Source organism: Plutella xylostella, chromosome 11 (genome assembly GCF_932276165.1).
Source record: "Plutella xylostella chromosome 11, ilPluXylo3.1, whole genome shotgun sequence".
Lineage (NCBI taxonomy): Eukaryota > Metazoa > Arthropoda > Insecta > Lepidoptera > Plutellidae > Plutella > Plutella xylostella.
This window is the reverse complement of record NC_063991.1, coordinates 227,237-246,856: the sequence shown is the minus strand read 5'-3', so window position 1 is coordinate 246,856 and position 19,620 is coordinate 227,237. Positions and strand designations below refer to the sequence as shown.

Genomic DNA, 19,620 nt, shown 5'->3' with positions numbered 1-19,620 from the left:
TGTTACTCTTTCACGCCAAAAGTACTGAACGAATTCGAATGAAATTTGTTATACAGATGGTCTACACCCTGAGAAAGAACATAGGCTACTTTTTATCCCGGAATTCCCGCGGGAAAACTTTTTAAGGCGAAGCGAAGCTCGCGGGAACAGCTAGTTAAAGTATAATAAAAACTTTTGGCCGTGTATTACTATACTACCTGTATTACATAAAAATATGCTCACGACTGTTATCCCCGAAAAGGTAGTCAGAGGTGACTCACAGGTAAGCCACTCGCTTTTCTCTCGCTCACGTGATAGGTCGAGCCGTATCGCCGTTTTTGAAGTACAATGCACTTAGGGTACACATCAACAATCTAGATGTGAAGGTTTCCCGATTCACTATACATTGTACTTACTTATTTCATAAAAAAAACATTGGTAGGGGGCAGGATTCGAACCCGCGGCCTTACGAATGAGATCCTAGACTAGACTTTTATCCGTTACGCTACCACGACTTTATTATAGAACACTTTCCACGACATTATTATTAAGTATTTAATAAGTACACTTGGTAAGAAGTAATAAAATAAAAATAAAAAATATGTGGGGACATCTCACACACGGCCATCCGACCCCAAGCTAGGCAGAACCTGTGTTATGGGTGTCGGACAGCTGATATATCTACACAAATACATAGATAGATACCTAAATACTAGAAAATAAATATCAACATCTAACCCCCTTATTCATAAAAAAGTTACTGGACGGATTAGCTATTGAACTGTTTTGTCACTCTCTGTCAAAGAACAAATTGTTCTCTGTCAGAGAGGGACAGAACAGTTCAATAGTTAATCCGTTCAGTAACTTTTTTATGAATAAGGGGGTAAGACCCGAGTACAAAACAATATCTGTCTTAAAACAAATAGGTAATAAGTAAGTAATATTTGATTTGATATTAAAATGAAGACATCCGTCCCATCTACTTGCACATAATCTTTGCTCGGTTCATCTGCCGAGATGCTGCGGTAGATGTTTGTTTTTCGACTTTCACTACAAACGCCAGGACCGGTTCTGTTGTAAAATGACGGAATCTCGCGGCTTTCTCGGAAACGAAAAGGTTGTTACGAAATATGTTAACTAAAAAATGTGACCTTGGTAGTTACAACATAACTTTACTTTAGTAGTGGAAAGATTAAATAAATAAAATAAATAAATATGTGGGGACATCTCACACACGACCATCCGATCCCAAGCTAGGCAGAACCTGTGTTATGGGTGTCGGACAGCTGATATATCTACACAAATACAAAGATAGATAGATACTAAATATAAATACCTACACCCAAGACCCGAGTACAAATATCTGTGTTTAAACAAATATCTGCCCCAGCCGGGAATCGAACCCGGGACCTTCGGCTCAGTAGTCAGGGTCACTAACCACTACGCCATTCGGTCGTCTGATTCTGTCACGCATCTTTTGATTACGGGTCAGCGACCTAAACTTGTCACAATAATACACTCACGGGCAATGAAAACGTTCCACTCACAAAATACCAACACCAAACAAACGATTTTTTTTAAACATTAAATTAAATTTTAATTTAAAACTTTAAAACTTGCCCGTGAGTGTATTAATATGCCCGTTTTCCATCACAACCCATCACGTCCCCACAGCTGGGGCTCGGGTCTCCTTCCAGAGAAGGGCCTTTAGGCCTAGTGCACCACGCTGGCCTAGTGCGGGCTGGTGGACCCCAACACAAGCAAGCTTGCTCTGAGAGAGTTCGGTTGTCGGGTGTGGGCAACCCGACTGTCAGATGTTTTGAAGCTGCCTGAAATTTATTTAGGTTTCGTCCAGAAATGGTCGTTTTTTTTACATAAACTTCTACATTCTAGGTACTGGGTATTGGGAGGTAGGTTCTATATAAATTTAAATCACCTTGTAGAGGGTGAGAAATGTGGCAGTTATGGCAAAACGCTTTCAAACGGAAGCTATGATTTTTTTTCAATTGGCTTGTCTATTCTATTCTATTCTCTGTGGGGGTGTAAGTACCTGCACCTGGCTCTCTCGAATGGAACCTTTGTGCATATCCCCAAGGTCTAAACTGCCTTCCTAAGCTTGGACCATTTCCCACCACGCTGGTCCACTGCGGGTTGGTGGGTTCACATATCTAGCTGTGCTAAATCAGATATGCAGGTTTCCTCACGATGTTTTCCTTCACCGTAAGAGCGATGGTATACATTAACTACTTAAACTCAAAGAAGTCATTGGTACATGTCAGTGCCGGGTTTCGAACTCGAATTGGCTTGTCTTGCTAACGACAAATTTTAATGGCTACTGATTTTCTATAGATTGTCATCAGCACAATAATAAATAGTAAGAAAGCTCACCTCCATCGCTCTATTGTTGTCATGGTTACTAGGAAGGCGATTTATCTTTCTTCAATAATAATAAATAACTATGCAATTTTCTCTTCCGTTGAGGGAAAACGGATGTGTTATTTTAGATAGATAGATAACTCTTTAATGCACACAAACACATAAATTACAATAGAATATGCACTACGTAGACGGTACAAACAACAAGGTTAAAATTGACTTTGGAACACACGAGTTTAGACTGCTTACAGTCCCACAAACTTATCTGTTCCGGGGACAGCTCACATAAATATCCAATATTTCTTAATTCTATAAGATTTTAAGTTTGCTCGTATTGCTAATTCGCTTTTGCAGTGTTTATAAACCCATCTAATATTTTACAATTAATTAGTAAGTATTGAGATATGGATCAATTTAGTTCGCTCTCACCGGAACAGATAAGTATGTCGCACTGTACACTTTTACGACAGTCAAAAAGTTTAAATTCATATACGAATGATATCACTACGTCAATTGTAAAGTGTCAAAAAATCCTTTAAATTCGGCGGTAGGTCCTCTAAGTCGCTTGTCGCTTGCGAGCGAACTCTGAGTCTCTGACAACTCCTTCGGGGATTACAGTCGTGTGCATAATTATGCATGTATATCCTGTACTCTGCGTGCATAAGTGTATTATGCTTTCATGATTATGCAACAATGACTCGACATTTCAATGCGAAAGTGAAATGCGAAATGATTGAAGATGCGTGAGTTATTGTGAATGAAAGTCCGATGATTCTGTACTGATAAGTTATTGTGCTTTTAATGGTGCAACAGCTTCCGATTTGGTATACCGAAGTTTACTATTATTATCTAAGTAGGTTGTTGAAGATTCTTGGGATTGTTTGCTCATGGCGGAAGGCAGAAGATATTACAGGGGTACACATTAATAGTGGACCAAAGTACTTGTCATTTTCTCGTACACATCTAGATTCTAGATCTAGATTCTAGTGCGAAAGACAATGACTTAACAGGACACAAATAACGATTTACAATACAGTGGATACAACGCAATAGGCGGCCTTATCGCTAAGAGCGATCTCTTCCTGTTCCACTCCAGTTACTTCTTTCGGGGGTAAACTTTTACCAAAAAGTCCAATTCCTCAGCCCCTAATTGGGCGGTGACCTGTCGCACCGCATTCCTTCAGTGAAAGCCGACAGGTGACCGAAAGTCCACGGATGCGGACCGGTTGAGTTACATACAACATACGCGTTTATTTGGCTATAGATTTCTCCGGTTGCGTAATCGGCTAATTGGTTACCGAAGTCGAAGTTTTGTGAATGGGAAACGGTTTGGGCTTTAAGCTCCATACTCTTTACAAGAGGTTTTAGCTGAACGTCTAGCGTACGTAACGTAAACGTTAGTTCGTATAGTTGGCGGTTTTAGATGGTCGAATGGCGTAGTGGTTAGTGGCCCTGACTGCTATGCTGAAGGTTCCGGGTTCGATTCCCGGCTGGCTAATACTTAGGTACAGTTACAACTTGATAATGGGCTCAGCAAATACTACACGAGAGTACGTGTAGCCTTAGATAAGTACATCGTAGCAGATACGAGAATGTAAAGGCCCTATTTGGTAGGTCGCCAGTAGTAATTGTAATAGTTTTGTCGAGACCCAAGATAAAAGCCGAGTGTCCACGGCCGGCTAAACTAAGTTAGTGCGCACAGTTGAGCCAGTTTTTCATGCATAGTGCATAGTTAGCGATGGACGCATGGAGCATATGCTCAACTAATAATAATATATGGGGACATCTCACACGCGGCCATTCGACCCCAAGCTAGGCAGAACCTGTGTTATGGGTGTCGAACAGCTGATATATCTACACAAATACATAGATAGATACATACTAAATATAAACATCAACACCCAAGACCCGAGTACAAATATCTATCTTCAAACAAATATCTGCCCCAGCCGGGAATCGAACCCGGGACCATCGGCTCAGTAGTCAGGGTCACTAACCACTAACTACGCCATTCAGCCGCACTATACCACGCACTTGCCTAGTGAAGTATGAATGATTGTTTGCTCCGTACATTGTACAAACACTTTCCCGCGCGGAATGCCGGCGGGTCAGGTGTCTCTAATGTGTCGTGTACGAGTCGAGATGGAGATATTAGTCGCATAGAATAGCAGGGTAGAGTTCGCAAAACTTTTCTTCTTCTAAGCGAGTCTGTGGGAAATCTTTAGCACATGCTGAGCTGGTGCCTTTTTGACGCACTGTATAGCAGTTTTTTTCTAGTTACTCTTTGTTTTTTATTTCTTGTTTCCTGTATTTTAAAGTGTCTTAAATGGAGGTTATAAAATTTCAAATGTTATCACATCCGAGGGTAGACTTATCATCCCTTTAGTCCAACACTGAAAATATACTTAAAGGTTATTAAAAGTACTTTTTATTTATTTTGCTGATAGTACAGCTCTATTATGTTCGTGTCTCATACAATGACTCGGCAAACAGATATCTTCCTACACATTGGTTACTTACTTGACTAAACCTATCTAAGCATGAACTTAAGTAAGTCCGACTCAGCAGCCTTTCAGCCAATGACAGTTCAGCTTCCATACTCAAGTTTTACTTAACTTACAATTATTTAAAACAATTCATTTAAAATTCGAATACAATAAGTATTCTCTATTTTAGTTGGTTATAATATTCTGACGCACGGTTACGTAAATGTACTTCAATATTGCAGACGGCGTCATTAATCTAGATTTTCCGTTTAGAAGTAAACTAGCTGATCCCGCGAGCTCCGCTTCGCCTTAAAAAGTTTTCCCGTGGGAATTCCGGGATAAAAAGTAGCCTATGTTCTTTCCCAGGGTCTAGACCGTATGTAAACCAAATTTCATTCAAATCCGTTGAGTAGTTTTGGCGTGAAAGAGTAACAGATAGACAGACAGACAGACAGACACAGTTACTTTCGCATTTATAATATTAGTTAGGATTATTGGTGCTATGTCAAGTAGAACTTTTTCATCGCTCGTGAGTTTATTAAATTATGCAAACACCAAATTGACTATTATGGGGATAAATATGTGCATATTTTTTAAATACCCAAGGAAACATTACAAAAGACTACAAAAATAAAGTGGCCCTGTCCCAAACAAAACCCAATACCAGAATAAATGGAAATTTATACGCAATTTTCCGAAGACAAAGAGAAAATTAATATTCAGAATAAGAAAGGTCACAACACGCTTATGTTAAGATTTGGTAATAATTCCGTGAAGCATACAATTCATGATAGGAAGGTTGTCTGGAAGAAACTTGCACTTCTAGATTCTAGATAAGTATCCTAAGTGCATTGTACTCATTCAAAAACGGCGATACGGCTCGCGACCTATAAAATAACCTGTGTACAAATTTACATCTAAATGGGAGTCACCTCTGACTGCCCATTCGGGGATTACAGTCGTGTGCATAACCTATAGTCTGTTTTTTAATCTCAGATACTAAATTGACTGATTTTGAACGGTTCATAAATAAATAGTCGAATGTCCCGCCAATATCAAACGATACGTCACTTAATCCCGGGACAATCGACTGTTGATGAATCGTTCAGAATCTGTCAATTTAGTATCCTGAGATTTTTAAAAAATAGGTTTGATAGGTCCAAAGATGTCAGTATCGATCGGCCCAATGTCACATACGGACTTAGTCATAAAAGCGATTTCGTAACACCGAAGACCGTTTCCATTTCCTTGACCACAGATAATTAAAAGAAAAAAGAGAAAGCGCCATTGTATAAAATTAGCACAAATACCTTGTTAACTAGTAGTGTGCCAAACCTCCTTGTTAGCATAAGTCATTGTTCTGAGGAATTGCGTAAAGGCTTTACCTACGCATGTGACATCATATTTTTAAGTGTGTTCTTTAGACTTTTTTCTTGGTAAAATGTAAAAATGTACGTAAGGACTTGACTTTCATAACCACTTATCTTAAAAATCATGGCGAAGGTAAGCGTCCACCTTTCGGACGCATCGCATTCAGTATATTCTTTGTGTATATACCTTCACATAAGTGCGTCCACTTCATCGGCATTGCCGACGCAATTTCTCCATACATTTATTAAAATCTTTTTGGTCCGATACGTACGATACCGATAGGTGCACCAACACAAAACCCCTTTTGATATTTTGTGCCGATTATTAGTCAACGTCATGCCGGTAGGGGGTGAACCAACTCGTCATTCTAAACAACTTTGGTTCCGCCACTAAGGGCGTCTTGCACAGCAAAGTTAATCAACATTGAATTGATTGTCTCTTGCTCTGACATTATACTGTTACAGATTTAATTTTGATTAAGTATCTTTGTTGTGCAAGACGCCGTAATGGTCACTTTTACCAAACGCTAAACGTATTTAAAATTGTATTTAAGGGTGACTTGCATAACAAAGTTAAACAAAATTAAATAGTTTGTCTCTTGCTCTGTCAGTATAATGTCAGAGCTCTTGCTCTGACATTATACTGACATCTGGTCATAGATTTAATTTTGATTAACTTTCTTGTGCAAGACGCCCTAAGTAAATCAAATTTTAAATAAATTTTGTAATAACTGACAGACGTTGGACAGGCTACTAAATACGTTTGGCGTTTGTTGAAATTCCACCTAAGTATATAAATAATTAATCACTTAACTCTCCTGCTACTGACATCACTATAGTCATCATAATTTTAGTAATAAGGCCGCCGATTGTGCTATTTATTTTCTTTTCTTGTTTGTAACTCTGTTTCTGTTTGTGTGCAATAAAGAGTATTTTACAAGGGCGTACCCAGGTAGGAGCAGGGGGGGCAGCTGCCCCCCCCCCTAGAAGATAAAATAAACGTTAATTTTCCTGCCAAGTGGGAATTAAAAACGTGTTACTTACTGTGCGCAATATAAAGTGTTGGAAACAAAGTATCTTTTCTTTTTAGTCAGATATTTTGATTTAATATTCTTTTATCTTTAATGTTTCAATATAACCCGACCGTATGAGCTGCCCCCCCCCCCCCCCCCTAGCTGAAATCCTGGGTACGCCCTTGGCATTTTATCTTTATCACTAACACAAGGTTAAACACTAACCGTGGTCCGCGTGAGTGTGGCTCGTGAACCAAATTAACCGCAAACGTATTTACTTAGTTAATAGTGTTGCCATTGACCGTAACACTTGTGGTTTTGTAATGGAGTGATAAGTATCAATTGCACTCCACGAAGCTTCTAGTGACGTAGGAATCAGGGTACCATACATACATACATATTCTCACGCCTGTCTCCCAGCAGGGTAGGCATAGACTATGAACCTCCACTTGCCACGATCCTGACATCCTTCTCTCCCTCTCTCTCCCTCTCTCTACATATAAATAAATGAACAATAAACAATAAAAAAAATACATTTATAAGTCACTCTCCTTCTCATACACGCTCGTCGGTTTCGGAACTCCTAATGTGGCTTTTCTTGAGTATGTCGTCTATTTGGTCGATCAGGTCGAAAAGTCGAAAAGAAATGATTTGGAGAGTTTTTAGGGCTAAATAACTGTTATGTTCGCATTTTTTATAATTAATTTAAAATCTTGGTTTTCCATAGAACTATGAACATGTACTTAATACTCGTATAATACTTATCACATTTATGACTCTTGTTCGTACTGAAAGTTAATATTGTGTTTTTTTTCTGTTCTAGGTTCTGCGATGGAGAGCGGTAAGTTTCAGAAAACTTAAACTTCTCACGTACCGACCTAAATACAATGTAACCCTTGACTTCATAGGGGTTTTTTACACTTCTAAAAAGGTTTGCAAAAGACATGACCTCCCGTATCATTATCATATTTACATACATACGTAGAAATAAACAGTCGAACTCCTTTAAACTTATAACACACACACTTCACTACTTGTAGTGTAAGTATAAGCTTTACACCTACATATTTATACACATGTCATATAAAACACAACCTTCAAAGAGCGGTCAAGAAGCAAATTATGCGAAATCAATAAAAACGAAAGTCTTTTTGTAACGTTATAAAAGAAACAGGTTTAAGGTTACAAAATTATAATCTCGCTTTCTCTTAGGTAATATTATATTATGCGTTGTCTTCTCGTGGTTTCCCTCCACTGGTTTCTTGTGGTTTGTAAACAGGAAAGGTTAATTTATTTATAAATTGACTACTTTAGGGCGCCATGTTTGATTTTTATTAAAACGGTTGTTTTCTTCCGTCCGGTCGGTAGAGTTGAGTAGATTTGTTTCACTTAGAGACTTGTAAAAGATAAAAAGGTAATAGAAAAATCATATAATTAAATTATCATATTCATAGTCATTAAATTTCATGTCGTTTCCGCCAGAAATGGGGCCGTATTTAGCGTTGTTACATTAACTTCTACATTCTAAGTATTAGGAGATAGAAGGTAAGTTCTAGAAAAATGCACGAAGAGGACGTAAAAAGTTATGAGAACAAACTCTTTGAAACGGAAGCTATGATATTTTTTTCAATTGGCGGCGTTACTTGTCCTTACACTTCTCCATAAGGATGCTTGATTGCTAATGTTTTATTGGTTGCAGTTCTATGAGTTCCGATTCTCCGCAAAGTTCAATGAATGCTGAGTATACCTATAAACATAGAGACTAGAACGCGGTGTAGGCGCGGGTCAGAGAGGAAAGTGGAAAGTGTGGGAGAGTGCTCAGACTGGGGGCAGACGCGCCTTACCGGTATGTGCTAGTGTGAGGTATGAACGGCCTTGTATGCACTGGCGAAATGAAAAATAACAAATGAACAAAAATTACACATAAGAAATAATGACAAACATGAGAAGGTTAACTAATCAATTACTTAGTGCTGTTTTTATACATTTTTTGAACTGGCAGAAAGAGAGGTGGAACAAATCTACATCTACGAAATTATTATTGTATTGGCGACAGGATCTCAAAAGAAACGTGTTGGCAGCATAGTTTGTACTTCTATGAGGTACATGGAACAAGGTTCTATGTCTATTGCTTATTCTAGGACAACGAATACTTACATTTTCCAAGAGATAAGGCGTATCTAAGGCATTGTGCAGTAATTTGTACAGAAATACTTGGTCTCGCTCTGTTCGACGTTTCTCAAGTTGAGGCAAATCTACAACGTCCTCCGTATTTTTGTATTTGCGCCATGATAAATGTTTAATAAATTTTGATTGGATTCTTTCAATCATATTCTTATAAACATTATATTGTGGGCTCCATACTGTGGACGCATACTCCAGAATGGACCTCACTAAGGCATTATATAAAAGAATCAGGGTTGAGGTACGTTTAAATTCTCTGCTCATGCGCAAAACAAATCCTAGCATACGGTAGGCTTTATCAGTGATAATCTTAATGTGACTGTCAAATAAAAGCTTGCTATCAATGTAGACTCCTAGGTCCCTCACTAAGGTCCCTCTCGACAGAGATTCCTGAAATAATGAGTATGTGTGTGTTATAATATTGCGTTTACGGGTAAAAGATACAACATAACATTTTTTAACATTTAGGTGCAATCGATTTTTAACACAATAGTTACACAACTCATTAAGGTCGCTCTGCAAATCAATACTATCTTCTGTCTTTTTTATAGTTTTATATATTTTATTATCATCTGCGTATAAAAGAAAATTGGATTTACGGATTGCATGTTTAATGTCGTTAATAAATATTATAAATAAAAGAGGACCGAGATGAGAGCCCTGAGGTACGCCTGAACTCACCGGGGTGAAAGTAGAGCAGAAACCTTTAACGGTAACAGCTTGAGACTTGAGCTTCACATTAACTGACAAAATATCACCCTGTATAAATAGAAATAATTGCGAATAACCTATCATTTAAACTTTAGGGGCCACTTGCAGAAACATATTAAATCTAGATTTAGTGACAAATGTCGATTTAAGAAATGTCAGTCCATATAAAATTTGGCTCTAAATCGAGATTTAACACTAAATCTAGATTTAACACTAAATCTAGATTTAATTTGTTGGTGCAAGGGGCCCGAAATGATAGGTTATTCGCAATTATTCTTTAAATTTTAAAGAAACTGGCAAACAGTCTCAAGGTGTATCGGCCTTTCTCACTTATTAACATAATATTTAAAATACGGCAAACATCTGCGAACATACTTAATAATTTTTAATATTGAATACTTAATTAACGAGGTTCCACATCATAAAGGTGCAAATTGGCAAGGAGGTTGTAAGTTTGCAAAAAAAGTCGTTATTCCAACTGTACCGTTTTTAAAAACCTACCAGGGGTTCTGAAAAACGTAGAGCTCAGAAGTTAAGCAACCATAGGTTAGAAAAATCAAAAACAATACTTGTCAAAAAAAACCAAGTCTCGTAACTCAGTGGTTCTACGGTAAAAAGTTGTGAGATCCATGTAATGCCAAGTCTTATCCACGCACGCATCTCAATCTTAAAAATATTTAATGTTTTATATAAATATATTGACTCGGCCATCGCATGGAAACACGTGTTAATTAAATTATTTAGTTATTTCCCTAATTAAATTTAAACCTTAGTTTCCAATACACAAAGTTCATTGTATAAACTATAATATTTGGGGGCACGGTAGTGCCCTTAGTAGTTTCCTTGGTTCATAAACCAAACACTACTTATATTCCAAATTTGAAGCTTCTAGGTCTGCTAGAAGTGCCTTTGAATTTTTATGATCGGTGAGTGAGTGAGTGAGTGAGTCAGAAACTTTGACCCCTGATGTAATATGTCCGTAGGTTTCCTAAAATCCACCCTAATTTGAATTTTATACGGTTACAGATCGGAATGACCGCCAAAAAGCTTACAAATAACAACTGTCATGCATTTATTACAATTACAACAACATATAGATGATTAGCGTAAGCGCTCTGATTGGTCTAAGAGCCAGTTTTTTGATCCGTAGTCAACTTTAACCATTAGTCAAGTCACTTGTCAAGCATGATAGCTGCATACGTTTTTTTTTTATTTTTAACTAATGGTTGCCATTTTTGACCAATGGTTGAGTTAACTAGGGATCAAAAAACTGGGCCTAATAGGTACCTCGTTTCAGCTAGGATGATTCCAGTGTCAGGTCAAAATTTTCCGAGTTATGTACAAATATGTACTATGCAGAATATGTGTCCATTGATTACATTTAATTGGATACGACTCATACAAGTTATGTCGATTAGACAAAATCTCTACAAATTCATTAAGTATGGAATATCTCTAAAACCATAAAACTAAAAACTTCTCCATAACGTCAAAGAAATCATTTAAGCTGAAACGAGGTATACAATATAACACTGAATTTCATTTTAACATATATTATTTCTACAATCGTAACACTAAACACGTCTCCATAACGTCATAGAAATAATCTTAGCTTAACGTGGTATACAAATACTGGAGTAACGCACAATCTCCAAACTGGGCAGGTAAGTTTGTAGGTATATCATAACGCAACAATAATGGCCGAAGCTAATTAAATTAACTGCCTCACAACTCCACAGATCTCTGAGTAAGTCACTTTTCTTTTCGTCAGAATCACCGTTTAAAACGAGCTACTTTCACATTGTTAACAATTAACTGCTTACTAATTTTACAACACAAATACGCAGCTTTTATTGTATTTAATACTCTCTCGAGCAATGAAATAGTTCCAGTGACACAGCACCAAATCCTAATCCTAATCCTAACTAATAATATACCTAATATTATAAATGCGAAAGTAACTGTGTCTGTCTGTCTGTCTGTCTGTCTGTCTGTCTGTCTGTCTGTTACTCTTTCACGCCAAAACTACTGAACGGATTTGAATGAAATTTGGTATACATACGGTCTAGACCCTGGGAAAGAACATAGGCTACTTTTTATCCCGGAATTCCCACGGGAAAACTTTTTAAGGCGAAGCGAAGCGCGCGGGAACAGCTAGTTACTCATAAATTGAAAATATCACCAATATTGAATTATCCTCTTCCCCCCGGACCTCGATACGAGTCAGTTGTGCCAAAGACCGCTATTAAATTGTTTTTGTAAATTGCATTATTTTCAAAATTAGTTCTACATTAAATCAACCACAGTACTAGGAGTGCATAATTGAAGAGGAGCGCTGCGAGTTTGGTGTCTGGGTGCGCGTGCGATCTTATGAGTAACAAGGTCAGTCAAATACGCTAACTAGTGACACGAAGGGAGACGGACTCTGTCTAATACTTTCAACATCAAACATAAAGTTGACAGAGCTCTACTTAAACTGGACGGAAAATCATTTTGTACCAAATCGTCGATCGCCACCATTTAAGCGTGACCCCTGCCCGCTTAGACGTTACTTGACTACAGTGTTGCGTTAAAGGAATATGCCTCTTAGACGCTCTCCACCGACACCTAAAACTACAACCCAAGGAGCTTCGCATAATCCAATAATTCAAACAACTTCACAAAATAATGCTGCCACAACCAGTAACTTAAAGATCCCGAGAGATGATGACATAAGTATAAATGTTACACAGCGAAAAAAGAGTGATAGCGACGCCGGAATTAAATTGTACATTAAAGAAATGTTTGACACATTTAGTGGTGACATACAGCAGCGCTTCGTTACCCTGCAAGAATCTGTTACGAAGATTAAGAATCAGAACGATGAACTACAAAAAAGCGTTTGCTTTCTCTCCGATTCCTATGATTCTTTTCTGAAAAGATTTGAAATTCTGGAAGCCGAGAAGATAGAAGATCGGAAGTACATTAAATTATTAGAGGAAAAGATCAATTACATGGAACGCAAATCTTTCTCATCTTCCGTTGAGATACGAAATCTACCCAGTGATCAGTTCCAGACAAAGAGGGAGATTACTGATGTAATAATGAAGCTGGCCTCTACTGTAGAGTCTCCTATAATTTTGGCAGAAATAAATGATGTTTATCGGCAGCGTTCAACTAGTAAAGCATCTACGCCGATTGTTGCCCATTTCACTACAGTCATAAAAAAAGAAGAGTTTCTCTCTGCTGTTAAGCTATACAATAAAAGTCGCCCGAAAGAACAAAAACTCAACACTGGCAGCATTAAGTTGAACGGCCCCCCTAAACCGATATTTGTATCTGAATACTTGCCCTTCGGGGTACGCAGGCTGTTCTATCAGGCCCGATTGTTCACAAAAGAGAATAGCTATGCTTACTGCTGGACCTCTCATGGCGTAGTATTTATAAGAAAATCGGAAGGAGCGGCGCATATACAGATAAACAGTGAAGAGGATTTACTTAAGTTAAAAAGACAAGACTGACTAGCTCTCGATCACCTGCGCTATATATTTTGTGCTTTAGTTATTACGAGTATTATTATTATAAGTGTATTAATGCATGTTTCATGTTATATTAAGCGAATGTTTCTCTCCACTCATCTCACTACTACACTACAAACGATAGTACACACACAATACACATTAACCCCTACCTCAAAACTCGACTCATACAACACACTTTTTCACGTAACTCTGCCGGAAATTTGCCAAAAATCATTACATAATTCGATTTGTAATCCATTATTGAAATGTTTGCCTTGTAGGACAGCCACAAACACGTCCCTGAACATAACAAACATGTGGCGTCATTCTAAAAGTTCATCTTTTTGTCTATAAATTAAAATTCAATAATCAAGATTTAATAAAAGACATTGATCAGATATCTTTATCTAATGCCCATGAGACAGAGGCAGATAATTGCCATAAGTTGGTTATGTCTTCAAGTCTGAAAATTATCACCCAAAATATTAGAAGCATAGGACACGTTACAAACTTCTCTGATTTTCTGGTCCTCCTTGAACGGTTAAAAGTAGATTGTGACATCCTCATCTTAACAGAATGTTGGTTATCATGCTGCCCTAATATACCACAGTTGGAAAATTATTCTACAATGTCAACAAGCGCAAATCATTACCAAAATGATGGCGTTGTGGTCTATTTTAAAAATGGTATGAATTTGGTTGTCGAAGAGGCCATTAGCTCAACATGTAACTGTTTAATTTTGATATCTAATGAAGTGGTTTTTATTGCGATTTATCGACATCACGCGTTTGATAAAAATATAGGTACTAAACAAGATAATTTACAGACGTTTCTAGATTTTCTCGACAACCTCTTGCAAAAATACAGTCACTATAAGAATGTTGTCCTCATCGGTGACATAAATATAAATATCCTACCCGGGTGTGATGATCAAAATAGTCAGAAATACCAGAACCTACTAGCTTTCTATGGCCTCCATTCGTGTCATACCTTTGTCACACGTGAAGAAAGTAACTCTTGTCTTGATCATGTTTTTCTAAAATCTAAGATTTCCTCTTCTACTATCGTTATCAAAAGTACTGTTACTGACCATAGATCAGTCCTCCTTGATTTAAATCTTAAAAAACAATTTAACCCAATATCTAAATCAACTCTTAAAGTGGATTATGATGCTGTTAGAGAGTCTCTCGAATCATATAATTTTAAGTCAATCTTAGAAATTGAGGACCCCAATGAAGGATTAAATAAACTAGTTGATTTGCTTCAAAATGTAATCAAAGATAATTCTACCATAGTAAAGATCCCGTCCCGTAAAAGAATTGGAAAAGCCTGGATGACTGAAGGATTATTAAGATGCCAAAAAAACAAGGACAATTTACATGCAAAATTTAAAATGAATCCAAACAATAATATAATAAAAACAACCTATCTTAGATACAAATCCTATTATTTTAACTTAGTCAAGCAAAAGAAAAGACAGTACGAAAAGGAACAAATAGAATCAGCGGGAGGAAATCCAAAGCTATTATGGAAGGCAATTAAATCTATAACATCTTCAGGCAAAAAAGACAATCACAGTACACAGCTGATTGACAGTGAGAATGCAGATCGATCAATTAACCACATCAACGAGCACTTTGTAGATGTTGGTAAAAATCTCGCGGAAAAAGTCCTGTCAAACTCTTCTGTAGCCAACAACCAGGATGAAATAGCATTGGCCAGCTGTGACCTTTCCCAACCTGTATTGCCCTTAGATAACACATCTAATACATTCGTTTTGCTAGACACTGACGAAGATGAGATACGGACTCTAATTAATGGTCTTAAGACTGAGTGTTCAACTGGATGGGACTCTATATCTACCAAGTTCCTGAAGAAGTTCAAACACATCCTTATACCTGTCTTAGTCCATCTATTTAACCAGTGTTTTAGATTAGGTGTTTTTCCCACTGTGCTGAAAAAAGGTGTCGTTGTGCCAATCTACAAGGGTGGTAACAGAGACAGTGTCAACAATTATAGACCAATATCAATTCTGACAGCTTTATCAAAAGTCTTAGAAAAGGCATTGAATAACAGGCTAACTGGTTTCCTTGAAAAGTATCATAAACTATCCGAAAATCAATATGGTTTTAGACGCGGAAAATCAACGTCAAAAGCAGTACTTGAACTGACTTCGTATATCTCAGGGAAACTAGATGATCATAAAAAACCGATTGCAATCTTCCTGGATCTTGCCAAGGCATTTGACACTGTCTCTGTGCCACTACTTGTGGATAAGCTAAACAACTCTGGTATACGAGGGATTCCTCTGAAACTTTTCTCTGATTATCTCTCATGTAGAACCCAGTGTGTCAAGATCGGTCAGCATGTAAGTAGAGATTTACCGATTTGTTATGGAGTACCACAGGGAAGTATTCTTGGTCCGACGTTGTTTCTCGTCTATTTAAACGAATTATGTTCTCTGGAAATGGGTGGTAGACTAATTGCTTACGCAGATGATACCGCATTATTATTTGCAGGGGATACATGGCAAGACACTTTTGAATCTGCACAGTTAGGGTTAAATAAGGTTTCGCACTGGCTATCTAAAAATGTCCTTACCGTAAATGCCAGCAAAACTAAATATATTACCTTTTCAATAAGAAACTCTACACAACCGGAGTTACTGCATCAACTAATTATCCATGCTCCAAATTGTTCCACTAATGGTACATGTCCCTGTGCTAGTTTGGAAAGATGTTCTATAATCAAATATCTGGGAGTCATTATAGATCACAATCTCTCTTACAGGTCACACATTGAACACCTATGCGGAAGAATTAGGAAGCTGATTTATATTTTTAAAAACTTGAGGCAAATTATGAATATTGACTCACTGATAAGAGTATATTATGCCCTCGGGGAGAGTGTGCTTACTTATTGCATAACGTCCTGGGGTGGAACTCATAAGACTCTCTTCCTCAATTTGGAAATTTCACAAAGGGCGTTATTGAAAGTCATAGATCATAAACCTTATCGTTTTCCTACCGCACTCCTTTATGATTCCCTCAAAGTTTTGACAGTAAGAAAACTATTTCTTTTGGAAACAATTCGGCTTCAACATGAAATCACACCTTTTGACAAAAATATAACGCTGAAACGTAGATCTGATATTGTATGTGATCAAAAAAAGTTTAATACTAAATTCAGTGAGTGTTTCTTCCCCTTTCTCGGTCCTTTTATATATAATCATGTAAACAAGCATCTCAAAATGTATGAATTAAACAATTTTGAGTGCAAACATAAGGTTAAGATATGGCTACTAACGAAGGATTACGACTTCATTGAGTCGTCTTTAAAACCAGTGTGCTAAGAATATAAAATATTTCATTGTATATTTTCAATACTCTATGCAGGTGCAGGCATCATTATACACACACACACACACTCACATACACCACACACACACACACACACACACACACACACCACACACACACACACACACACCACACACACACACACACACACACACTCACACACGCACACACACACATTCATATAGTCTGTTTTTCTTTTTCTTTTTCTGTATGATTTACTTTTTAAATCTACGTTAAATTTAAATTTAAGTAACTTATTAAACTAGGTAATTTGTTTTAGCTACCTAAGTCACCAGTTAAGGGTTGAGCAATCACTACTTATCCTAAAACTACAGGGCTATGCCCTTTATTAGGGAGTAGGGTCTCATAATTGTTTTGTGTGCAATAACGTGTAGCTACTAAATTAAGTAACATAATTAGAAAACTGTATGTACACACTGATTTGAAAATAAATTTTATTTATTTATTTATTATTTATTTATTTATCACAAGAAAATGTCTGCATATTGAAGTACGTTAAAAAAACAGCGCATCAGAAATAGTTTTTTAAGATATGTTTTTTTAAAAATTGTGAAATTTTGGTGTCGACATTTCGTAAGTTGAACTTTATCATTGCCCGTGAGTGTAATTGAACTCTTCAAGCTAAAGTCGAACCAATTTTAACTGGTACCTGAATAATAATATGAATGAATCGTGTATTCATTCAAGTGCTTTTCTCTTTGCATACGTAGCGTTGGACACCCTCCGGCCCGCTGGAGCGATAGCCTGAGACAAGTGGCCGGTAGTGGCTGGATGAGGCAGAGGACACAGTGTTGTGGCGCTCCTTGGTCTATATCCAGCCGTGGACTGTAATCATATTAGAAAGTATAAATAAGAGCTAGCTATAAGTACCTGTAACAGAGTATTATAGAAGTTTCATAACAGATGCTTATCTGTAGGAGTAGATTTATATCTATTATATTTGATATAATAGATACGCCACTACGCCATTCGGACGACCGAATGGCGAAGTAGAATAGAATAGAATAGAATAGAAAACATTTATTTAAGTGGTTAGTGACCCTGACTACTGAGCCGATGGTCCCGGGTTCGATTCCCGGCTGGGGCAGATATTTGTTTAAACACAGATATTTGTTCTCGGGTCTTGGATGTGCCCGGAAAATGGCAATAGGCCCGCCCCCTATTACATTGAGACTTACATAACACTCTGGCAAAAAGTGGGTGCAGCAATGCACCTCTGCCTACCCCGCAAGGGAGTACATTAGTACAAGGCGTGAGTGCGTGTACGTGTGTATATTTGATATTTGAAGTCGAGCATTCTATTACAGTTATTACATAAAACAATGATTGAAGGAATGTACCTTATAGTTAGTTACCTCTATGAAGACAATTCACTATCCATCCATCTTGCCTCTGATTATAATAGCTCAAGCAACATTATGGAGTGTTCATTTTTTTTTAGAATAAGGGTTCCGTACAATAAATATTTTCATAATAACTCCTTATTTCGGTATTTTTGTACGTAATTATTTTGTACCAATACTTATAATATGTTTTTACGAACTTGAGTACCTAAATATATTTTATTTTTATATTTATTTGGTACATTTATAAAGTTTTATCCATGTAGAGCTTTGTAGTAATTTACCTTTTTTTTAATAAGTATGTACAGGTGTAAGTACTCTTGATAAGTTTCGTTTTAAAGCATAGTCAATTTAGCCGATTAATTTTACTGTTTACCTATATTTATTTAAACATATTTTTTGCTTAAAACATTAAAGATAAATATTTCAATTGATACATTTCACAACGGGTCCCCAAAACTCTGACCACAGAGGCTCGTGGCCGCGTGTGGCCACAGACCAGAGACAATAACCTCACAGACCTATACTATTCTGTGGTACTATACTGATGCGATTTTGAATCTTATAAGCCAGGCCTATCGACACGATAAAACCAATACGATGATTTTAAAATTCAAAATTTGATGGTAAGTATAGCCAGCAGAGCCAGGTGACTCAAAAACTCAAAACAGCCATCCGCTTTTCGATGTTAAGGTACATTTCAACCCTTGACAAAAAGAGGGGTGTTATAAGTTTAAAAACGTGTCTATCTATCAAGTGTAGTTCCCAAACGACTTAGCGATTTTCGTTTTGTATTTTTAGGTTCGTAGGGAATGTTACCACAAGTGCTCTTAGCCATGTTTCATGAAAATCGGTTCAGCCGTTCAAAAGTAATGCGAGTTTTAGTCGTGGGATTTTAACGTTACTTAGGTTATATTTATGATCCACTGGTTCTGGTTCATGATACGTGTTTCTTCTAATTGTTGGGGGTGCATGCACATCTATTCTGCTGGCAGAACATTATGTTCGTCGTTTACAATGGCAGAAAATGCTTTTAGCATTAAGTCCACCCTTTGTACTTATAGAATTAATTTGTATCTCAGAATATGGACGCATATTCAACATAATTGCTCCGAGCCGTCCCATTCAGTCAACTCACAAACACAGATCTAAATTAGATCGTGGTGTTCGTATATTGAAAGTTAAAGTAAAAGTGCTTTTGTATTGTTGTTTGTTGGGCACTTATTTTAATTATTACAATTACTTATCTTGAGTTTCGTTATGGTAATGGACACCATT

At 37.2% G+C, this 19,620-nt stretch overlaps 1 protein-coding gene across 1 annotated transcript in view; it reads left to right on the top strand.

Moving 5' to 3' along the window:
• The window catches only part of LOC105380911, a 41,260-nt gene that overhangs the window by 12,050 nt on the left and 9,590 nt on the right, over positions 1-19,620 (top strand). Inside the window, exon 2 of the mRNA XM_048623879.1 lies at positions 8,048-8,065. Within this exon, the coding sequence (XP_048479836.1) occupies positions 8,048-8,065 (18 nt within the window). The remainder of the gene's footprint in view (positions 1-8,047; positions 8,066-19,620) is intronic.